General features: G+C 43.0%; 1 protein-coding gene across 1 annotated transcript in view; it reads right to left on the bottom strand.

The window, feature by feature from the left end:
- Positions 1-5,249: 5,249 nt before the first annotated feature.
- The window catches only part of Stom (stomatin), a 29,235-nt gene continuing 9,377 nt past the window's right edge, over positions 5,250-25,107 (bottom strand). Inside the window, exons 2-7 of the mRNA XM_008833451.3 lie at positions 21,626-21,729; positions 19,902-19,974; positions 18,438-18,520; positions 16,105-16,308; positions 14,867-15,001; positions 5,250-7,166 (exon numbers count right to left, since the gene is read on the bottom strand). Of these exons, the coding sequence (XP_008831673.1) occupies positions 6,972-7,166; positions 14,867-15,001; positions 16,105-16,308; positions 18,438-18,520; positions 19,902-19,974; positions 21,626-21,729 (794 nt within the window). The 3' untranslated portion in view covers positions 5,250-6,971. The remainder of the gene's footprint in view (positions 7,167-14,866; positions 15,002-16,104; positions 16,309-18,437; positions 18,521-19,901; positions 19,975-21,625; positions 21,730-25,107) is intronic.

Below are 25,107 nucleotides of genomic sequence, written 5' to 3'. Positions count from 1 at the left end.
TCTCACATAAGGGGAGTCATACAATATGTGCTGGATAGCTTTAGTGTCAACTTGACACCTGGGTTGAGGGAGCCTCAATTGGGGAACTTCCTTCAGTGGACTGAGAGAGATGCAGTGTCTTAACCACCATCGCATCCTGTGATGTCAGCCTGCACTGTCTTCTCTACATCTGGTTCCTCCTGTAAGTTCCTTCTGCTACCCAGAGACCCTTTGAAGAGATCTCTGCCTTGGCAGCTGCCTCCCAATTTGCAGCCTTTGGAGCAGAGAGAGGGATCCCTTGACGCCCCTTCTGGTCCCTCTGGGCCTGCATCTTTGTGGATGTTTGGGGCATTCAGGCTCCCTCTTGGGCACGCCCATGAACTGCTTCAAACCTTTTCTCTCTAGACCAGTGCAAGGACAGAGCCCATGCCACTATCCTTCCTTCTAGAGTTTTCTCATTGCCTTTCCTCCTCTTGACCATATCACTCCATGTTATGGACACAGCCCCTGTGTGTAGGACCATTGAACAGAGCCCAGGGTGAGGTTTGGAGAGTGGGAATCCTGAGAGTGAGAGAGGAGAGAGAGAGTGTGTGTATGTGTTTACACCATTGTTTCCAAGCTGAACTTGTGCAGGGAGCTTTTTGGAAGCATGATTCTCTTGGTGCCCTGTCTCCAGAGATTCTGAGTCATTGCAGAAGCCATGAGGGCAGCAGAGGAGGAATTTTCCAGGTGGAGTATGAGGTAGGTGGAGGCGAATCCTCCCAAGCAGAAGGTGCAGTAAAGGCGGGCACTGTGGGGAGAATGGTGCATTCGGGGACAGACAGCCCACGCAGCTGGAGCAGGTGCAGACTGGGAGACCGTGACGCCGCACAGTGGGCAGAAGCCTTGAACACTACGCCAAGGGATATGGGTTGATGCTACGTCTGCCTGCCTGCCCTGTCTGCAAAGAGCTGTCGGTGATCAGAACAATTGACTTGACAAGTGTAAGGAGCTGTAGCTCAAGCAGCCTTTTCCCAGAAACTGCTCCTAGGGTCTCTTCTCAGCTGGAGGCCAGGCTAGACAAAGCTTGCGTTCTTCCTGGAAATTCCCAGCTCATGCTGCATGTGGACCTGCCCATGAATTCTTCACTTGGTTTACACTGGCATGCCAGGGTGCAGTTGTGGCCTGGAGATGCTCGATTGAAAACTGCCTGTGGTCACAGAAGTGCCCTCACTTCCTTTTTTTATTTCAAAAGCAAGAGTGAGTGGGGAATCATTTCAATGCTAGATTTTGTGATGTCCCACAATGGAGAAATGATTGTGACACACCAGGGCCAGGTGTCAAACCTTCCTCTGTTAAACATTGATCTGGCCTTAGATCCTATGTGGGCTCTTGGGCAACTGATTTCAACAGTTATTTTGTGTAAGACATTAGAAATATAACACAATTTTTTTTCCTCTGAGTTAAGGATGTAGTTCAGTGGTAAAGTACATGCCTACATCATAACACTAGTGCATGCACACACACATACACATATACTTAAATGGGGTGGTAAGAGGGAGAGGGGTGATGTAGTCCTGAATGGCCTGGAACTCTCTATGTAGACCAGGCTGGCCTTGAACCCACAGGGATCCACCAGCTTTTTTTCCTAATGTGTGTGATTCTCTTGCCTGCATGTATGTAAGTGCACCCATGTGTACAATGCCTACAGGGACCAAAAGAGGGCGTTGGGTCCCTGGAACTGGAGTTATAGATGGTTGTTAGCCACCATGTGGATGCTGGGAACCAAACCTGGGTCCTCTGTAAGAGCAGCCAGTGCTCTTAACCTCTAAGCCATTTCTCCAGGCTCTGCCTGTCTTTTGTTAGACAGGGTCTCACTATATAGCCATGAATGGCCTCTAGATAGACCAGGCTGGTCTTGAATTCAGATATCTGCCTGCTTCTGCCTACTGAGTGCTGGGATTAAAGATGTGCATCGCCACGCCCACCAGAGAGTTCTAAGACTCAAATTCCCCACTTGCAAAATGGCAATATTGAATTAATTTATTACTTAACCAGTAGTAATCTAAAGAGATAAAGAGTGACTAACATCTGGGCTTGGAGTCAGGCCTGGTTCCAGTTCTAGCTCCATCACTTACTGGTAATGCAACTGTAACTTACTTAGTTTCCTGACCTGTGAACTGGTAAGAACAGGGTCTATCTACTGAGAACTGTATAAAGATTAAGAAAAGCAATGCTTAACCCAATGTAGGGACCCATACTAAGTCCTCAAAAAAATTAAAATATGCAAAGCCTAGTGCATCCATGGAGGTAAGCCCCCGTGCACTGGGGTCTGATAGGGTGTGTTGGGTTGTAAGCACTGAAGAACCAGCCCAAACTAAGTTACTCTGGAGCTCACTATGAGAATCTGGAGTCTAGAGATTTTGGTGGTTGATGCAAGCCTCTATGTCTGGGTTTCCTGCTGGCTGTCTTGGCCCTGAGCTCCATCTGATAGCGAAGTGTCTGCAGACATTCTGGTTCTCAACCATACATGGAAACGTTCAGAGAAAAAGACAAAAAGCTGTTTGCCAGAAAAGAGAAGTTCACAGAAAACCTTCACTCAGGTTTCGAGTCCACATGGGGCCACACAGGACCACACCCCCATTCCTGACAAGATCATAGACCTGGAAGGTGGGATCAAAGAGGCCCATCTGACTGCTGGGGTAAATTCCTCCTCTCCTGAGGTGAGCATGCGCAGTGGGAGGCAGCTGAATGAGGCAGGGGTTCCGTGGAAGGAAGGAGGCAAATGGACACAGGGTGGGTGGCTATCTTGTTGGAGACTTTTTAAGCTAGATACTGAAAATTAAAATGAGCAGTAAAGACTCCTTATAGTCTTGTGGTGTGTGGTAAAAGTCCAGAAGGTTTAATATCCAGCCCATCCTCACCCCAAATATTTTTTTTTTGGTCTTTTTTTTTTTTTTTTTTTTTTTAGACAGGGGCCCCCCGTAACCCCCGCTGGCCTGGAACTCACTATGTAGACCAGGCTGGCCTTGAACTTGCAGAGATCCACCTGCCTCTGCCTCCCAAGTGCTGCAACTAAAGGCATGCGCCACCATGCCCAGCCTCCAAATCTTTTAAAGGGCTTATTTATGTGTATGAGTGTTTGTCTACATCTATATATGTACACCATGTGTGTGTCCAGTGCCCAAGGAGGCCAGAAGAGGGCATCAGATCCCCAGAACTGGAGTTAACAGTTGTAAGCCTCCACATGGATGCTGGAAACCAAATATGGGTCCTCTGTAAGAACAGCAAGTCCTCTAAACTGCTGAGCCGCCCCTCCAGTTTCTTCTAAAAATCTATCTATCTATCTATCTATCTATCTATCTATCTATCTATCATCTATCTATCTATCTAATCTATCATCTATCTATCTATCTATCTATCTGTCTGTCTGTCTGTCTGTCTAGTGCATGAGTATGTATATTTTTGTGTGGGCATGTATGGAGGCTAGAGGACAACTTCTGGGACCTCGTTCTCTCCTACTATGGGGGACCAGAGAATCAAACTCAGGTGATCCATCAGGCTTGGCAACAGGCACCTTTACCCACTGAGCCATCTTGCTGGCCCTCCCAGAATCTTTAAGGGAAACTTCTCAGCTTATGAGCCCAAGTCTTTCGATATCTAAAACCTCAGTTTTAATAGTGGTTTTCAATTTCCTCCCTCACCAAACATTTCTTTATAGGGTGGATGGAAAAAGACAGCATCCTTTTAGTGAGTCCTTTAGGCCAGTTCTACCTTCATCTGAGATGGGTCTGCTATGAGCCCAGAGTTATCAGCATCACTGTAAGAAACAACCTCAATGAACCCAGGGTGTTCCCATGGCCTGGTCAATACACCAGGATTATAATGGCAGCAAAAGAAGGGAACCTGCCTTGCACAGTGCCTGGCACTCAATAAATGATAGTTTCTTTAGTCTAATGTTTAGTTGTCACAGAGTAAAGATGTTTTAGGTAACCGGGCAGCTTTGAAATGAGGGTATTAGGTATGAACTAGTCTAGCAGTTCTGAAGTCCTTTATAGGCCCAGTGGTTGGGTCATTGTGCCCTTCAGGTATACAATCTGTGTACATGCCCATGGGTGCATTTTCCAAAGACAGGTCTGCAGTTTTTAACACATTCTCATAAGGACTGCGGATAGAACTTGTACAAGGCTGTGATACAGGTTGGATGGTGCAGAAAGATCAACACCAGAGCATGACCGTCACACTGGCATCTGTACCATGAGGTACTGTGACTTTACAAACATGATTCAAATTCCACTTAAAAGTGGTAAGAAAATGCTGATGCTGAGAAGCAAAACAGATAAATTAGTTAAGAGCAGAGTCTGATTCAAAGCTGGAAGTCTTTGTAACCAATTTTTTTCTCTAAGCCGCCTTCCCATCGATTTACTTTCTAAGTGTTATAATGTGAACTTGAGAATTCATTCTGTACTTCAAATTTTTTTTTAACAGTGTGTAGTTTCCTTGGAAAGGAGGGCTTGCTGTTAAGAGGAAGGGTGTACAGTGCTGACAGGTAGGACTTGAGTTCACCATCCATTTCTGATTTTAGAAGACCTGACAGTGTGAGAAATCACAATAAGATGGCTGAACCCTGTTTTCTTTTTTTTTTTTTCTACTCAGGCCAATGATGTAAACATGTTGTGGTTACAAACACCCAACCAAGTTGAGTTATAACTCAACTTCAGCTAGATCAGATAACCTAAAAATGAAGTTTAAATTTAAGATCCCCTCACATACAAATGCCATCCAATGAACTCTACAGCGATGAAATGCAAATGGTGTGCTGGGGGGTATCTATAAAGATGGTGGAGGCAAGCAGGGTCACATGAAGGCACATTGAGATTTTTTGGCACTGGACAGACCTGGGTTTGAATGCCACCTTTGCACCTTACCAACCTATGACTGGCTAAGTTTTACCTTTGAGCCTCAGTGTCATTATCTATAAAGTGGGAATAGGTGTTGATCTTATCAAACTGTTTTGAGGATAAAGGTAGTTATTCAAAGGCTAGATGTTGCAGGTGAAAGCCACTGGCTTTATAGTGCTACTTCAAGGAGAGATGGGTCTGTGTGATTATCTGAGAGACAGCAATTTGGAGGACAAAAGAGAAGCCAGACAAAGCTCATGGGGAACAAGGATCTCAAACTCTCCAGTGAAGATGCTTGGACACTGAAGGCCAGCCTGGCACTGGAGAATCTGATGTGACACTTCTGAAAAAATGCCCTCCACATACACTAATACAGGCGGAAGCACACAATCAGCTACAGTGCACACAATTTATTATACATGGCTAGAAGGGAAGGACTCGCAGAAACCCCCACACCAACACCCTCATTCTCCGGCTCCCTTGTCTCCACCCCTCCACACTGACTGAACTTGAGCCTCTTGGTAGTAATTCACAAGACAGACATGAAGGCCATTTGGTGCCTGGAGAGGGAAACACTCGGAACCAGGAGCATTGTTACTCTACCTCTGGAAAGAGATTTTCACCAAGACATGGGCTTTCCTGGTCCTCAGTGGTATAGGGTGAGCCGCTTTCCAAACAGATAAAATCACCATTTTAAAATGCAAAATATCAATGCAACTTCAATCCTTAGTGGAAATATTCTACATACGTCCAGCAAAAGAACCTGGATGGATGGTGCTTCAAAGCTTGGAAGGTAAGCTTGGAAACAGGGTACAGAGGGAGACCTCCTGAAGTGGGTGAGCCTGAAGTGAGTCCACTAAGGGCAGATGTGAACAGTGGTGCTCTGATAAGAAGCTGTTAAGACTTCTCCAGGTGAACTGAGAGTCTCAAGGAAGTGTTGTAAAGGTCACTAACCAGCTTTCTAGACCAGCGGGAAGGATGTCAGACTAAGAGACAAAGAGCTGACCACTTCCTCCTTTGGATTGACATTTTGTAACAGAAAAGGAATAAGGCAAATATAAAAGTTCTGCATCTGAGCAGCTAACCAAAGTCTGACATTGTCTATGCTGGTTATCAGGTATTGTATGTTCAAGGTATTCGGAGTCCCTTGTTACCAGTTAATAAGTAGGATGAGCCATCAAAATGCTTCACAGTATATAATAATCAACAGCATGCAGAGAGCAAAATGTAGTGGTATTTTTTTTAAGTATTTTAGTCCTTAAGCTATTCAAATAGGCATATAACATTTATAGAATTTAGAAAATTATTTTTTAAAAAATAAAAAATTTAAAACCTGATATACAAAAATAGGCAAGAGTGAGAAAAGCACTTCTGTGACGAGAATTCAGCTGGCCAAGAGGTAGACCAGAGGGAGGCTCAAAACTAAAAATGCACCTATTATTTTCAAAAGGATCACCACAATAATGAAGTCTCTTTTTCACAACTTTGACCATTTTCTCTAGCTCTGACAGGGTCTGGCAGGAGGTGGGACTCATTCTAAAACAGTTTGGGTCTAGAGAGTGAACGGACTTTCGGGAAAGTCCTTACTTAAGACTCCCTAAAGGAAGGCACGGATGGCCAGGTGAAGCTGGGTGGTAGCACAGGGCATCACTGTCTGCAGAGCGTTCATCCAGCCCAGGGTCAGGTGGCAGTTCTGGGCTACGTTCCTTCCCCTGATTTGACTGCTCATAGAGGACTCAGAAAGGAAGTCAAAAGAAGTAAGCCTTAACCTACTACAGAATAATCTAAAAGTACAAACTGTTAAATATTTTAGAGAATAAGAGATTATTATCTATAAATGATCAATCTCTCCGTATTTACAAGCTAACTTTTTTTTTTTTTGGTGTTAGTAGGCAAATGCTCTACTACTGAGCTACACTCCAAGCCCCAAAGAAAGTCTTTCATCTGTTTTTGTGACTCCTTTTCATTTTAAGAGCCCCACATTCAACATGCAGAAAAGGAAAGGAAGGGAGGATATTCAAGGTTCCTGCTACTCTCTGTGAGTTAATGGCTAATTTGGTCCCACTTTATCCTTGGAAGGGTATAGCACAACTCTACACTGACTTATATGGCTTATTGTTTTGACTTCATGATGCTTTGCAACATATCTATGGGCAGAGGAAAGACAATTGTCGAATTTTTCTCAGCCGCAATGGTGGTCAGTGTTTGGAGGTAGCGGAGCTGAAGGGCAGCAGGAGACTCGGTGATAACCATGGAGGCTTCTTTCAAGGCTCTGGATGCATTCATTTCTCCCTCAGCTGCAATAACCTATAGATGAGGGGAAAGGGAGGTCAGAGCGAACACCATGGTGCCACACAGCAGTGTTCCAACTGGGCTATGCATACCTTAGGTGGGCACATGGAACAATCCAGGAAGTAATCAGTGTCTAGAGACCCAGTTCCAGATGTTCTTTTTCCTAAAACTGAATTGTCTGAGTATGTCTGGTTCAAGACATCCTCTTTTACTGCTGCATTTCTCCCATTTAACAGGAGACCAAACAGAGGGGCAATTCACAATACTTCGTAGGGGGTCAAGCAACTGACCTTAATGTGTGGATGCAAATCCTTTGCAAGGCAGGTGGGTTTCCAATTCTTTGATTTCAAAGAAAGGAAATATCTTATTGAACTCAAAACTGACAGAGCTATCTTGATAAAAAATTGCAACAAGCTGGGCGTGGTAGCGCACGCCTTTAATCCCAGAATTTGGGAGGCAGAGGCAGGCGGATCTTTGTGAGTTCGACACCAGCCTGGTCTACATAGTGAGTTCCAGGACAGCTGGGGTTACAAGGAGACCCTGTCTCAAAAAAGACAAAAAAAAATTGCAACATGATTTTTAGCACACTCATTTGTGTGCTTGCTGAGGAGTACATGACATTAAACACAAGTTCCACTTCTGTCCACTTACTTAAATAGTTTCTGAGTGTGTTTATAAAAGTAAAAAAAAGAAAAAAACTAATGCTGAATGTTGCCTCTTTCTAGTAACAAGCAATAGCCATCCACATGCATATGATTTAATTCCTCATGTATTGTACCAAAAGAAGTGGATCTAGTAAAAATTACTTCATATTTAGAAGAAATTCTGAAACATTTGGAGAATCTTCATACAGAAAACCTTAAAAAATTACTTCTTACATCCTAATATATATTGCAGTAAGATAATAAAATAATTCATGACAAAGCACATTAAGAAAAAGATCTGTGGAGGAGGTGTCTTCTTTTCGGGAAGGAAAAGGTACATGAAATATTATTGATTGTTAAAGAGCTTATTCACATTATCTTACTTACATTTTACTAGATATACTTAGAAGAATGACATTATCAGTTTCATTTAGAAATGTAATACAATATACAAGGAATTATATCTTGGAATGAACATATATTCAAGATAAAATTTTCACGTGCCAATCTAAAACTGAGTGATGAGAGATACAAGTTTTTCAAACTCTTTTTAAATCTCCCTTGGGATTCATAACCAGGTGTGTTTCAGAGCGTTGGCCCTGAACTCCTTCTGAGACCTGATTAACATGTTTACTTGAAATGTCGAAGAAGACAACGAAGTGGGTTAACTTCCAGCACTGCCCCTCAGCCTCCCTCCTTCCCAGTTTGCACAACTGCACGTCTTATTTGGGGTCATCAGTAGTTCTCCGATAGGAGATCTCAAGAAATTGGATAAAGAAGTAGCTTCAGGAGTGGTAACTTCTGCCCCAGATCTGCTACTAAGAAGAAATTTTTATATAATTTTTATGATTCTCTCCATTTGGTTAAAAGTACCAGAAGGCATGGTTACCTGTGGCTCCTGCTACTTCTGCTAAGTGGAGTCCCTCCTCTTCCTACCCTCTACTGTTTCCTCTAGTCAAAATTAAGCACCGTAACCTTAGGAAAGTTCTCACCTCTTTTTGTAAAGTTTCTTACCTCTTTTTGTTTTAAATCAAGGAATGCATGAATTATGATGGCTCCAAAACAGCAAGAAAATTGTCACGATTTTAGTGACTGTACTAATTGGTGTGTGTTCTCTCAACAAGTCTCTGCTATTAATATGCTTGCCTGCAGTTTGCCTCACTTTTATGAAAATTAAATTTAGACTTCAAAAAAAGAGATTTATTTCTGTTTATTTTATGCGTAAGAGTGTTTTGCTGCATGTATGTAAGTGCTGGCAAAGGCCAGAAGAGGGTTTCAGATCCCCTGGAACTGGAGTTTGGATGGTTGTTAGTTACCATGTGGGTGCTGGGACTCAAGCTAGGGTCCTCTGTAAGAGCAGCCAGTGCTCTTAACCACTGATCTGTCTCTATAGCCCCAGTTTTTCAAACTCTTAAGGGTTCATATACATAGGCAAAAAAGTGCTGATCACTGCATGATGGAAACAGCAGGAGTGTTGGAGAGAGTTAAACTGGCTTAAGCTAAAATCCTAAATCTAATACATCCTAGCTGAGTGTCCTCAGAGAACAGACAGTGAAGATACATAAAGTTTTGGATGCGTAAGTGGAGACTATTATACAAAATAGCAAGGAGAAAGTCAAGATCTGATTTTGGATCTAACTATGGTTTCATGTGTTTGTCTAAAATGTTCTTTCTTAACTTTATCCAGATGGCAAATTTATCAATTCTTTTTCTTAAATTCTTAAAAACTAATGTTGTGTGTGTGCATATTGTTTTGCTTTTGAGTCAGGCTTTTACTATACAGCACAAATAGACCTTTAACTTCACTCTGTAGCCCAGCCTCAGCCTTCTGGGTGCTGAGATTACAGGTGTGAGCCACGCCTACCTTCTATGTTTTAGTGTACAAAAGATTTAGAAGCTAAATAAGGGCAGCAACTTTTAATTCGCAATCCTGTAAGAGAAGGTATTGGATGTCATAAGCATTGAGGTTAAAATTGTGATTTCATCAAGTTGCTCTCTTAGGATTTCAAAATATTAATGGCTTATAATATCCTTGTAAATGTCAGAATTGGCAGCAATATCCTTATACCAATGAGATTTCATTCCCTTATACAGCAAACTTGTAGGTGCCAATAAGCCCTGTGCAGTTGCTGGGGACAGGGAAGAGAGACAGGAAAGAGATCATTTCATGCTGGTGCTGAAAGAAAGATGTACAAGGCACAGCACCAAGAGGAAAGAAATATTGCAGAAGGCAGAGGGGTGAGGTATATAAATGGAATGTCAAAGAATGACAGGGAGCCAGGAGGATGGCTCAGTGGGTAAAAGGATTTGCCACACAAGCCTGACATCTTTAGTTCTATCCCCAGAACTCATGTAAAAAACATGGATGTAGTGACATCTGTAATCCCAGCACTACAATGCTGAGATGGTAGACAGAGATAGGAAAAGCACCCGGATGCTCACAGGCTGGCTAGCCTGAAGAACACAGTGAGGTGGGAATAAGAAGAGACCCTGCCTTAGCCAGGTGGGAGGAGCAATTCCCCAAAGTTGTCCTCTGACCTCCACATGCGCACAAGTGCACAGATGTAAATATATTTTTCATAAACTTAGAAAAAAAGAATTACAGGTTTGCTATGCAGATAAAAATGAAGAAGAACATTTTTGCCAGAACACAACAAACAGTTTCCATACTCCAGAAAACCAAGTGACAGAATACTGTGTTTGGCAGTGGTAAAACGGGGGGGGTGGTGGAGACAGAGGACAAACTGGGTGGGGGGGGGGGTGTAAATGGGGTCAGGACCTGAGGGGCAGTGAAGGCCAAGGTGGTTTTCCCGCTGTAGGCAGTGGGAAGCCACAGAATGGCTTCGAGTAGATAAAGAACTTCATCAGATCTAATTTGAGAAAAGACTTGGGGATGCTGGACAGACAAGAAGAGACTGGCAAATGGAACTGTGCCAGCAGAGTCACTGTAGTGGAGACAGAGGACAAACTGGACTGGGTTGCCGCTCAGGAGAGTCAAGAGTATGTTCAATAGTATGTGGATCTAGGTATGGGAGGGGAGGAGATGGGCTGGGTCCCGAGTTGCCAAATTTTGGTTGCAGGCTAGGGAATAGCAGGTGTCATAGATCCTGAGAGAAATTACCCAGTTCCTAGGATTAACCTTCAGTTTATAAAGGCAAGCCATTATGTCTTACCTTGGTCTATGAGCAGGAGCAGAGGCCCAGGTAACTGCTCCAAGGCAAGCATTAGAGAATGCATAAATAAACCTGCACATGCGAATGGCAGGCTCGGCCCATCTTCCATGCCATCTCCTATGCCCACTTAGGCACATTTTTATCTGGACATTGGCCAAAGATACCTCATTTCCTATCTTCAATCAACAATTTCTTGTCCAGGAAGCCAGACTTACTATGATGGGCACACTTAGTCATAGAAAAGCTGCTCTCAGCAAGCTATCAAAGATGTGAACACAATACCACGAGCTTTGTCTAGATCTAGCCCAGTTTCACTGCAGATAGCACCTTAGAGCAAAGCAAGCTGCTTATAGGTGGATGGGGCTTTTTGCCAAATGTTCAGCAATTCCATGTTAATTAATACTTAATTTTCACAGAGCACCATTTTGTTTTTTTATTTCGTTTTTTTAATGGTGTTGCAGATGGAATCCAAGAGAAAATCTAAACATTTTAAAGTAAAGTTTGGAGCCGGGTGGGGTAGCTCACACCTTTAAACACAGCAATGGGGATGGAGGTGGGGTGGCACAGATTTCTGAGTTTGAGGTCAACCTGATCTACATAGCAAGTTCCACGCCAGCTGGAACAATAGGGGAGACCATGTCTCAAAAACTAATTAATTAATTAAAATGAAGCTTGGTTAATATTTAGTAGAGAATCAGTCCTTTTTTGTGTCTGTGTAAATACATCTAAGTGGCTAACTCTACTCAACAGTATGTTTAGGAACAGTTATGTGCACTCTCCGCTGTATACTACTCCTTCCTGTGGATAACCATACCTTGCCCATTCAACTAGTGATGGATTCTTGCAGAGCTTCCAGGTTGGGGTCACCATGAAGTGCTGCTGTGACATTCCTTTTGGTAAACACGAGCACACACCTGCGAGATACATACTTAGGAGTGGAGCTACTGGTTCACAGGGTCTGTGAATGTCCAGCTTTGGCAGCTATTGCCAGACTGTCTTCTGAAGCAGTCATCCCATGTACATTCCCATGGCAGAGTATGAGAGCTGCAGTTCCCATCTCCCCACACCTGCTTCTGCTCATCTTGTTTTTTCCAAGTCATTCTGATGGGTATTAGAGTGGCATCTGCTTATTTGAATTTGCACTCCCTGTGGCTCTCTGATTAAGGAGTTTGTTCTGAGCCTCTGATTATGGCTTTCTCTCTTCTCTCTCCTCTCTCTCTCTCTCTTCTGTAATTTACTTGCTGAAGAAATGATGGCCCTCTATCTGCCATGAGAACCTGAGTGTAATCCCATAGGTTTTTCTGACTTACTGTAGTTTTACTAGTTACAGTAGCCTTTGCTGCATGAACCCTAACCCTGAAGACAGCCAGCCATTGCACAGGTTCATGACCCAGCTTTCAGGCTAACCTTACAGCCTCATCTGAGGGACAGCACGGTAGCCCAGAATTCTAACTGGTTTCATGTTTGCTTCTTGTTATAAAGGGAAGTCGGGAATGGTCTTTTCAACCTGTAAGGATGCTATGGACAATGGTCAGCCATGGTGGGAGGTCCCAAAGGAAGCAGGGAGGGAGGGAGGGGAGCAGAGTTCTAATCATTAATCAACTGTGTGACCTTGAGGAAACCACTCAGCTCTTCTGGGTTTAAGCGTGTCATGTGATTAGGAAGGCAAACAAGTGTTACTTTCAGGGCTAACTCCAAGCAGCTGAGGGTTGTTACCTAGAGTGCTACAGAAGGATTCTGAAGCCAAGTCTAAGCTCAGTGGAAAACAGCTCTGTAGTTAATTACTATCATGGGATTAGAAAGGTGCAGGCTCTGGACACAGTCTTGTCACCTTTGGATTCTTCAATTCTAATAGTCTACATATGGGAAATTCTATTATTCAACATGGTTTAGAAATGGGGCATTTAGTTAACAAATTATAGGTAAAAGTATTCCTAATTTTCAATAACTGAAAGATAACAGGGAACATTTACTAACACTGTAAATATATTTTAGTTCCTAAAAGTGATGGCTTTGCAAGAGAGCACTTGAGAGTTCTGCAACGGCATCATGAGTACCAATGAGCACAGCAGAAAACCAAAGATTCTGGCTGACAGAAAATTCTAGAGGCAGCATATCAAATGGGCTACTTTTCTATATGGTGCTGGCAAAAAAGTATAGTGACAGATCTGTGGCTTAAAGTGTATTCTAGGAAAAGGACAGGGTTCTATGGTTGACCAGTTCACCTGCTACTACTGTTTTCTAATGACAAATCGGCTTGCTCCCTGTTTAGATCTGTCAAGGCCACAGCAACCCCTCCTACGAAAAGTTCTGTTCCAAGGGGTGGGGCTGTGTGGCCACTTTAAGACGTGGTCTTGTCCTTGTTGGACCAGGGAGAACCTCTTCTCTGCATGTGGTCTGCTTCCTTTCCTGCTTACCTAAGAATTCAGATGAACTTGGGAGTCCAAAGTCCTCCACCATGAGCTGTCTACAGCAAGACACAGCCCAGGAAGGGCGACTGGCTCCCTTTGGCCTTGTCCAGCCCTGCTGAAGCCTGCCTCTACTTCCAGTCCTTGGGTTTAGTGATATGGTGTATTTTCTTACATTATCATCTCAAAAGATATATTTTTCTGGTTAGCTTAAGGACTATTTCCTCAACACTTCCCAGAAGGGCCATGCTTCAAGACAAAGGCGAGAATAAGATGGGAAAAAAGAGAGGAGAAGAAATGAGGAAACAGGACAAAGAAGAAATATTGGGAAAGAAGAAATTCCTGGAAAAAAGAGGGAAGGAAAAAGGGGGAAAATAAGTGAGGAATGGATGGGACCAAACTAACGCACTGTCCGTTTGCTCTGAAAGTCAATTTGCCCTCAATAATGAATTGAGAAAATCAAGTCCAGGGCTCACAGTCATGGGAGAATGACAGAACCGATGTTTCTATGATTTAAGTGAACATGCCAAGGTGCAGGACAGTATGCACAGTGTGATTCCATTTGAGCCAATAATCCAAATACCTCATCAAATAAAATCCAAGTACAGGGCTGGAGAGATGGCTCAATGGGTAAAGTGTTTTTTGTATAAGCATGAGGACCAGAGCTTGGATCCTCAGCACCCATGTCAAAGCCAGGTATGGTGAGATGTGTCTGTAACCCCATTGCTGGTAGATCCTGGGACCTTGCTGGTCAGGCAATTTACCATCAAATAAAATCCAAGTACAGGGCTGGAGAGATGGCTCAATGGGTAAAGTTTTTTGTATAAGCATGAGGACCAGAGCTTAGATCCTCAGCACCCATGTCAAAGCCAGGTATGGTGACATGTGTCTGTAACCCCATTGCTGGTAGATCCTGGGACCTTGCTGGTCAGGCAATTTACCCAAACACTGAGAAACCTTGGCTCAAAAAATAAAGGTGAAGAACATCCAAGCTGAGTTCTGGGCTGCACACACATGAGCACGCGCACTCGTGCACACACACAACAGACACACACACCAAGTTGTTAAGAATGGTGGCCTCTGGGGATATAGAACTTGAGGTGATGGGAAGGGTTTCTATCTTTACTAAACATTCACTATGGCCTCACTTTTTTTCTCTTTCTTTCTTTTTTTATTTTTTATGTGTGTCAGTGTTATGCCTGCAATGTATATAAGTATACCTATGTCATGCAGTGTCTGCGGAGGACAGAGGAGGACATGGATCCCCTGGAACTGGAGTTACAGATGGCTGTTAGCTGCCATGTGAGTGCTGGGATTCAAACCCGGGTCTTCTTCAAAAACATCCAGTGCTCTTAACCACCAAGCCATCGCTCCAGCCCCTGCCTCACTCTTTTACAGTGAGCATGCGCTATTATTTTGGAATTAAGAAAGAAAACCAAACTAAAAACAAAACCAAACAACAACAGACCTAAACAAACAGCATGCATTACCTTGGCTCTGGCCTCTCGGGAGGCCTCTGCCTCTGCAGCCATAGCTCTCTGCAGCTGCACAGGGAGCTTCACGTCCTTAATTTCCACACGCTCCACCTTTATTCCCCAGTCATCGGTAGCATCATCCAGAGTAGACTGGAAGGAGACGAGAAGGCAAGTGAGGCATGGTCAGCTCCTGCCCTGATGCCAGCAGTGGCTGGTTCACCAGGATGCAGAGATGAGGCACTTGGTGAGTGGCAGAGAAACAGTTACCCTTCAGTGGAAGGAGTGTTGAAGGACAGCTGGGGTGAGGGGAAGATGACCTCCTTCTGTTACTAATGAGCTAACACAGGTGCTGGCAGACTTATTTCTATGAGGGCCATAAAGGAATTGCTTCTCTGTTGTCTCTATGCAACGCTGTTGTTACTGCAGGTCCAGAGCATCATGGGTAACACATAAATGGGTGGGTACAGCTATATCCAATAAAACTTCTCTTACAAATATGGCAGCCAGGCTGGGGCTAAACACAAATCATTTGCCCACCCCTGAGCTGGTGTGACTCACCACATTTCTTAGTGCCTCACTCTCCTCTTTGAGAGGGGGAGGAATACTCTATCCCATGAGGTGTGATGGGAATCACATAAATCACAGGTATTTAGTAGAGCATGATGGTGTGACCTGTAATTCCAGCACTCAGGAGGCTGAGGCAGAAATTCAAGGCCAACCTGTGCTACATAGCAAGTTCCAGAGCATCCTGGGCTACAGAGCTATACCCTGCCTCTAAATAAATAAATAAACAAACCAAAGTGAAATAAAACAGAAACCACACATAACCAAGACTATGTATTTTAACCCCATGAAATATCTATGAATAGTAGGAATTTCGGTTTATAGCACTTAAACGTTTTTGAGCAAGCCAGCCTTAATGCAGTATTTACTGCTCAGGCAAGGCTGGAGAGCATAACAGTTACATGGAAATTCATGGGGCTCACCCACCAGACTGCTCTTTAGCAATACCTGTGCAGTCTCACAGAACAACCTGTAAACTACTCTGCTCTACAACGAGGATAATATGGATTCCGGGGAAAATAAAACACTGGAGGAATCTGACATTCACCTGAGTGTTATGAACCCCTGGACTGTTAGTGTGAAAGCATCTATCAAGCCTGGAAAACCATAAGAAGGAAAAAAGGCCAGCCACCCCCCAGCCTGGAAGTTTTCAGTTTCTGGGACTTAACCAGTGCTGGTGCCTCCCTCACCTGCATGTGGTGTGCAATTTCTTCTCTGTCAGAGAGGATCTGAGAAAGGTTCTTGGTGCCCAGGGCATTCCTGAGAGTAGTTTGTGCCAAAAGACGGGTCGCTGAGTCTGCATTGGTGATGTTTGCTACAGCCAGGGTTGCATTATGAACACGGTAATAGACCACACCATCCACACTGATGGTTACTGAATCCTTAGTGAGAACCTATAGGAGGAAGGAAGCGATCTTACATCTGCCAATCGTTCTTTAATGTCACTAAAAATACTGTTCTACAAACCTCTTAAGCAATAGCGGATTTTCCTTAAGTAAGGTATCAGAAGATTAATTGTATCTTTAGAAATTTAATAAACAGTCATTTATTCAAGTTCACAAACTTCATTCAATACTCAACAAGTTCTGGGATGCCACTCAACAGCTGGTGTTGCACTGGCTCGTTTCTTCCCACCATTTCCGTGTCTCCAAACTTCCCTTAGGCACACTCCAGTGCACATCCCTCTGCCTTTACTGTAGCGATTCAATGTATAGGTGACTGCTTCTCCCTTAGACTCTTAGGGGCCGTTTTTGTTTGTTTTTCTAGCACTGGCAGAGTGACGGGTAATGGCCGAGAATCACTGAGTGAGGGACAAACTGACCTGAAATGTGATGCCAGGAAGTAAGCAATAAGAGGTCCTGGGGTAAGGTCCAAGCCATGAGCATTCTGCTGGGAATTTCAGCAGGTTGTGAACCACCTGATCTAGCAGTCACTCAATGGCAACATAGGGCTAACAGGGCGACCTGGGTCCATCTTATTTCTACAGCAATCAAGAAAGACGGCTCTACTGAGAGACGCCTGTACCGCTCTGCAAATAAAAGGCAGCAACAGCAACATGGCCATGTGACTGGTTAGCTCTTCCAGGCATCAAGGCAGTAATTCTCCTTTGTTCTTTAGTAATCTAAAAATAACCACTAACTGGGAAGAGGGGGGATTTGTAGACAAATGTAAAATGTGTTACCATCTCGTGTGAAAATGACCTCTCGTGATGTGATGGAAAAATGACTGCTACTCCCAGACAGAGCCTGGCCACTGTGACCACCCATAGCTGTTTTCAAAGCTGCAGCGTCTCTGCCAACCGTTTATTATAGACAGAGTGTTTATCTCCCTTCGCAGTAAGTTCATCGGGGATCGGAAAAAGGGTTGCTTTGCCAAGTTCCAATCTGCTCTCAGTTCAGCAGGTCACAGGGAGAAGAGAGCAGCTGGAAGCCAGAAGCTCCCAACAACCCCACTGGAGCCTCAGTGCTTATAGAAAACACCAGAATTCTCAGCCCCTCAAAGGGGCTCCTGAGAGTCTACCTTCCTGAAAGATGAAGAACTGTGGTGAGATCTGGCATTGGGTCTCAAGCTTGTTCTTGATGTGGGTAGAAATGATCTCTGGCATCACTAAGCTTGTGTGGACTGAAAAGTGACCTTACCAAATACTTGGATTCATACCAGCAAGGGAGTTCCTGAGCTGGTTTCTGGACTCTGTGGTTTGTGATTAGCATCATGCTGAGTTCCTGGTTTATGCCCAGGAAACAAGACAGTACTCTTCCACACCCAGCACTGTTGACAGGCTTGTGAGTTTCCTGCCCGCAATGGTTACTATGTCTCCTACAGCACAGGTGCTGGGAGGACTATGATAGAGCCAGTGTCCTGTGCAGTTAGCACAAAGGGAAAAGCACCAGACAGGGAATCCCAAGAGCTGGACTTGAGTCCTGGCTCTGCCATAGGAATCTGAAGCATTTGTCTCACTGCAACTATGCCCTTCTAGGGAACTGGCTCTGAATTTCAGTTGCAACAATGTGTGTGAAGGATCTGGGAAAAGCACAAAACGATTGCTATCTACCTCAAATGTCAGATGAGCAGGTTCTCGTGCTTTGGCTTCTAGCCAATGTATTTACAATAAAATTGAAGACTCTTAGAACACTGGGCTAGACAGGGTTCTTTTCGGTCTGAAACCCAGAGAGGAGCACTGTGGTGAGAAAGGTGACGGTGATGACAACTGCACTTCCTCCAGCATTACCCTGTGCTTCGCAGTAAAGACAGCAAGCAGTCACACAGCACTGAACTACCAGGTACCATGCTAAGCACTTCACATGTAGTATCTCACTTGCTCCTCACAACAACCCTATCAAGTAGGCCCTAATTTTACAGACTCCATTTTACAGATGAGAACATTGAGGTACAGAGAAGTTAAAGATTTGCTCAAGGTCACACAGCTGGGAAAAGAGCAGGCAGTCAGGGTAGAAAGCTCCAGTCTCTCAGTGCCCCACAGTCCCATGTATGAGCCCTTAGCCACAGCAAGAGAACAGCTCACCTCTTGAGGAGGAATATCGAATGAGATGGTCCTCATGTCCACCTTGATGAAGCTGTCAGTGCATGGCAAAATGAAAAACAAACCTGCAAAACACAGGCACAGGATCAGAGTTGAGCACCCAACTGGCTTTCTCCTCCACCGATTCTAATGGAATCAACCTAGTCAACTGACTGAAACCTAACATGCCTTGCTTACTCCCCACCTCTAAGTATTTATAGTTTCTCTCTCTGACCCATTTTCCTGAGATACAAGTCTTGAGTCATGCATGTTGTGCTAACTAGAGTCACCTGGGAAGGAGGAACTTCAGTCGAGGAATTTCCTCCATCAGACTGGCCTGTGGGTATGGGGTGGGGGGCATTTTCCTGACTGCTGGTTGATGTGGGAGGGCCTAGTCCACTGTGGGCCTTGGGTTGCATTAAGAAAAGCAGGCCAGGGAAGAGCAAGCCAGTAGGCAGTGTTCCTCCCGTGCTTCAGCTCCTGCCTCCAGGCTCCTGCCTTGAGTTCCTGCCCTGACGTTCTTCACTGATGGACTGAGACCTGGTAATGTTAAGATGAAATAAACATTTCTTCCCAAGTTGCTTTTGGTTGGAGTGTTTAATCACAGCAACAGAGAAGCCAACTAGGACAAGGCTTGTTTGGTTCACCTCTGCTTCCCTCTGCAGACACATTCCCTCTCTTCACGCCCTGCACTCACTGGATTCAGTTCTTGCAGGACCTCAATCTGCAGTACTCTCAGCCCTACACTGCTTTGAACATGCCGCTGCTTCTTCTGAGAACACCTGTTTGTGACTAACACTTTTCCAGCCCTCAGGCCTCAGATGGACCAGGCATAGTGGTGCATACTAGTTAGTAATCCCAAGACTCAGAAGGCTGAGGCAGGAGCACTGCTAAAAGTTTGAGGCCAGCCTCGGGTACATGGTTGGTTCCAGGCTAGCCTGTGAGAGGCTGTCTCAAAAACAAAAACAAAAAAAAACAACCAGACAGCTTTGCCTCATCTACCAGTTCAGGTCCATAACTCTTCCCTGGGTTCTCGGGGCCCTCTGTGGTGACTTGATCAGAATACGTATCCTGTGGGACAGAATTATTTCCCTGTTGGTGTCCTGTTGTGGGACAGAAAGATCCTTGATGGGGGTACTGTGCTCTAGTCTCCTTGAATTCTCAGAGTCTGGGTGGGCATGGTGGCCCTGCTGTAGTCCCAGCACTTGAGCAATTGAAGTCCTTTTCTTGGTTGGGGTTCCCATGTGCAGACTTCCATAGCTGGGGCCATGCCTGCCAGAGTTAAAGGTAACCTAATCATCTCTAAGTGGACAGGGACAGGAAGGCTTGGACAATACTAAGTCTAGCTAGTGCCACTACTATTGTTCTACAACTGCTGCTCCATGTCAAGGAGAAGAGGAAATCATCCATTAGGGAACCAACTTCAGTAAAATCACTCCAGTCTCCAGAGTGAAGCCAAGTACTGACCAGGTCCTTTGGCGCCTCCTTGCAAAATGCGGCCCAATCTAAAGATGATGGCTCGCTCATACTCTTTTATGATCTAGAATAAAAACACAAATGAAAATTCAACATGGTGAGCACTAACATTTACATGTACAGTTTCTTAAATATGTTTATTTTCTGAACAGGTTAGATGCTTCTCACTCTTCCCTATTTCCAGATAATATCTAAAAACAACATATTCAGTGTTTACCCTTTCCAAACAAGATTATTTCTTTACTATATACATATTTTTTCTTGCATATATATATATTTTTTGAGACAAGAGCTCTCACTGTGTAACCCTGGATGGTCTCAAACTCATTAGTAGACCAGGCTAACCGAAAACTCACAGAGCTCTAACTGCCTCTGCCTCTAATGTGTTGGGAGAGACAGTGTGTGCCACTCCATCCAGCATACTATATCCAGACATTTCTAACTGATTATAAAAGCAATAGGTCATCCAGGAGTGGTGGCATATGACTCTAATCCCAGGACTCTGCAAGTAGAGGCAGGAAGATGGTGTGTTTCACTCAGCCTGGACTACAGAGTTTAAGGCCAGCCTGCACTACATAGAAGATCCTGTCCCAAAAAATAAAATAAATGAACTGTCTAAAATTGAGACGTATACAGGGCTAGATAGATGGTTTAGTGGTTAAGACCACTAGCTATTCTTGTAAAGGACCAGGGTTCAGTTCCCAGCACCCACATGGTGGCTAGCAACAGTCCATAACTCCAGTCCAGGGGATTCAGCAAATAACCTCTTCTCACTTCCGTGGGCACCGCACAACACGGGTGCACACTCATACACATAAAAAAAGAATTTTTTTTAATGGGGGGGTATAGAAGAGTATACAGGAACAAATCTCACACCAAGGTGGCGGCATGCACCTTTAATCCCAGGCCTTGAGAGGCAGAGACAGGTGAATCTCTGCGAGACAGAGGAGATGGAGGCCAGCCTGGTACACATAGTGATTTCCAGAGGTGGACTGGGATTAGGGAGACCCTGTCAAAAAACAAAAACAAAAACAAACAAAAAATCTCTAATTGCAGTCCTTTGCTGTTAATATCACTATCTGATTACTCATCTTTTGTTTGCTCAGCACAGCTTACAGCCTTTTCTTCTGATTCCTTTAATTACAATAGTAAATTTAATCCGAAAATGCTGAGAGCATATTTTTTTACTTTTAGGAACATGCAAATGACGTATTTATGTAATTATTACTAGCTTTGTAGGAAAGATGGGATCAGCTTTGGAGAGCACTGACTATGTGCCAGGCATCACAGTAAGTATATTTAGGCAGGCTATCCAATTAATCCTCATCATCATCTATGAAGCAGGTGCTGTTATTTTCTCCAAATTCACAAGTAAGGAAACATGACCAAGATGCACATGACTGTAGCACAGTCAACAATGCAGCCAACAATTAACCCTTGGCATCCTAACGGTAGAACCTATTCTCACAGGATCATCTCACATCTCTGACGCAGAAAAGTGTGGATGGTAATCCTTACTTGTCAGAAAGACTGATTGGATAGTGACTGAAGCTTTAAGATCCCACAATCATTAGTGAGTAGAATGAGTTTCTCGCAGGGGAAGAAAGAGAAGGAACTATGGGCCAATATAGGATCTCTCTGTCTGTTACACAGATAAAGTGGGTTTATGTAGGTAGGAGTTGACCCTTTCCAAACATGAATGAAATGCTCTTTACCTTTATGCACATCCATATTGATATTGGAAAAGTTACAACTGTGAACAAGAATGAGACAGCCACCAAAATCCATCCACAAAGTCCAAGGCCTGACTTGGGGCTATCTGTTGGAAACAAAACCATCAGCTTTAATTGCTGTCATTAGCACCATCACCACCATCACTAAACAGTTTGTGTTTGGCATTTTGCTGGCTGCGTTCCTTGAGTTATTCCATCGAATCCCCACGAAATCCTGAAACACATGCACTACTTTCCTTGGTCTGCTTCGCACAACCGTTTTCTCATGTCACCTAAGACTTTACCCGGCACACATTCATCACTTCCCTCCTATTACTTTTGACTTGTGATGTGAAACAACGAAAATGAATTATGACCAAAACCCAGCTTTGAATGATGGTCAACTATAGTGGGGAATAAAGAGGTAGTTAGACTACAAGGTGGTAAATAGAGATGCAAATATCTATTCAGAAGATTAAGACAACATGAAAGTGATCACACAGCTGGGACGGAGGTGGGAGGCGGGTGGATGACAGCTGTTGTCAGAGAGCTTCTTGACGGAGGTAACAGTAAGGAAAATATCAATGAAAAGGAAGAGAAAGAAAGAAAATAGGTATTCCAGGTCCAGGCACTGCGTGATTTGAGATGAAAACCATGATATATGAATATAATGCCAGTTAGAGATCCTTTATACAAATTACGCCTGTAAACTATTTCACTGGGTTTATGAACTATCATTTTCCATTTCCTGACTATTACACACGTTGTTTCTGGCTTCTTGCTGTTAACAATGCTGTAATGAGCATCATTGTACACAGTCTCCCTCCCCATCCTGCATATAAATAGTAACTTCTGTCTGATTACAAAAGTGTAACAATATCTGCCCAGTCACAAAATGTTCATGAAAGTATAAAAAAGGGAAACTTTACTTTAAACTTAGCGATAATAAATATTTTGGTACATTTTTTCCAACCATTTTCCTTGTTCACACTACACTTTAAAGTTAAAATAAATAAAATTAGTAACCTATTTTTTTCTGCTAGTTATTCTTTCACACCATTTATTAACCTCTATAGCCAATCTACATAGGGAGTTCTAGGCCAGATGAGGCTCCAAGGAGATCCTGTCTCAAAACAAACAAATTTTAGAAATGTGTTATCAAGTAATTGTTAGAACTGTCCAGTGAGGCTAAGTTTTTGTTGGTTTGTTTCTGAAATAAAGTCTTGCTGTGTAGCTCAAGCTGGCCAGGAACTCATGATCACCCTGCCTTCATCTTCTGTGTACTAAATTAGAGACACATGTCTGCTGAGGTTAAGTAATTTTACTTCCCATTTATGAACGAAGTAACAGAAACAACATAACTTTCTGAAGGTCACCTCAAAGAGGATAGGAATTCAAATATAATTCAATTACTCTAAAACCCACATTCTAGGTCTTTTTGACCCTTCACCACTAAATTTTACAAGCCATCATTAAAGATGTTTTCATGTTTGGAGCGCTTTCTTGAAACAGTATCTAAACTGGGAAACCTGACAGGAATGAGTTTTGAGGACGAAATGCGATATTCTGACAGAGGTAGCCCTTGACATTTTAGCCGTACCTCCTATTTATAGCAAAAGAGTTTCAGCGCTCTGTCAGGTTCAAGTTCAGATTTCCTGTAAATCAGACTCTAAGGAAGGAACAGACTGGTCATAAATATTTAGCTGATAGCATTTGGTGCCAGAAATACTGCCCTAAGTCTCCCACAGTCCAGGCAAAGTACATGGCTCTGTGTTCTGAACATATTACACCATATCCTCCCAAGAGCAGGGATGGTTCTTGTGCATTCTGTTTTTCTTTGTGGTGCTGAGGATCAAACCCAGGGTCTTGAACATGCCAGGCAGGTACCCTGCCATGAGCTTCAACTCTAGTCCCTCTTGTTCATTTTTATACACCCAATATACAGCACAGCACAATACCCTGCAAAAAAAAAAAATGAGCCAATTGGGAGCTTAAGTCTCTTTACCTGTAAAAAAAAAATAAATCAGGATTATTAGATCAGCCTTACAGAACTGAGATAGTGCTCAGTAAATATAGATAAGAGTTTCCTATAACCCTTTTGTAGTATTCAATGAATAGAATATTCTACCTCTTAAAGACGACTTAATTTGCCATTCATTTTATGCCAACCCCAACCAGTCTAGGCTATGACATTCAAAGATTAAGAAAATACATTTACAAAGAGGTCCATGTATGAACAAGACTGAAAGCTCAGTCAAAAGTCATGCCTGGGTTCAGTTCCCATTGTTAACGCTGTGATTCTTCAAACTAGACAAGTGTATAAGATCAAAGTAAGAGGACCAAGAAGTAGATGGATAGTCTGAAAACTGGGCTTAGTCTTTCACATATCAAATGCTCCACTAGAAATGGAAGTGTACACACACTAAGAAAATGGAGCTTTTACTTTTATTTTCTTAATACCTTTACAGTGAAACTATCCCATTCTCAATCATCAAAATTCTTCCCTGTCTGGTCACAGTTCAACAAGGTGCATAACATTTTCAGGAGGGGAGGTTTCAATGGGCTTATTCATAAACCTCAGTCACCTATGACCACCAGACAAATAAGGAAAAGCAGTTCTTAGTTACCCACCAAAATTTCGTGAACCTCATTTCCTAAAAGTTTCTCACTTATTAACTTAAGATGGACCCCTTACTATCAGCTTATGAGATAAATGACAAGTAACAGGCAAGGAGTGTTCTTGAGATATTCTGGCCTAAGTACTAGTCAATGTTTTACAGGGATCCCACAATACTTTGTTATAAATACTGATTTGCCAGGTTTTTACACATTTTCTTCTTCTACTATGAAACTCTTTTCTGAAACCTACATTAGCATAAACTTTGAACCAATCAAATCCAGGATCTAAAAGTGGATATGAATTTATATATTTAAATTTTATATTATTCAAATTGAACTTCTTCAAGGAAACTAATATAAAATTTCAAGAAATTATCTCGTCTTACAAAAAAGTGATCACCATAATTATTATAAATTATAAATATGCCTAAACAAATAGAAAAGCATCTATACTTTCATTATCTGTAAATGATGATTTTTTTGTCTTGCTATATGTCCATTAAATCTTTTGATTTCTTTTTGTAAAAGTAAAATAATGGTACACGTGATTTAAAAATCCACTCTTGTGGCTAGAGAGATGGGTCAATGGTTAAGACTACTTGCTGTTTTTCCAGGAGACCTGAATTCAGTTCCAAGAACCCATACTGGGAGGCTTACAATTGTCTGTAACTCCAGTTTCAGAAGATCTGATGCTCCCTTCTGGCCTCCATGGGCACTGCACACATGTGGTACACATACTCAGGCACATACCCATAAAATAAATAAACTAACTAACTAAATAAAATAAATAAATAAATAAATAAATAAATAAATAAATAAATAATAAATAAAACCTGCCCCTCATATTATGAACACCTTTTCATATC

This window comes from Nannospalax galili, unplaced genomic scaffold (genome assembly GCF_000622305.1).
Source record: "Nannospalax galili isolate Female #2095 unplaced genomic scaffold, S.galili_v1.0 scaffold34, whole genome shotgun sequence".
NCBI lineage: Eukaryota > Metazoa > Chordata > Mammalia > Rodentia > Spalacidae > Nannospalax > Nannospalax galili.
Note: the sequence above shows the minus strand (reverse complement) of the source record. Positions and strands in the feature narration are given on the sequence as shown.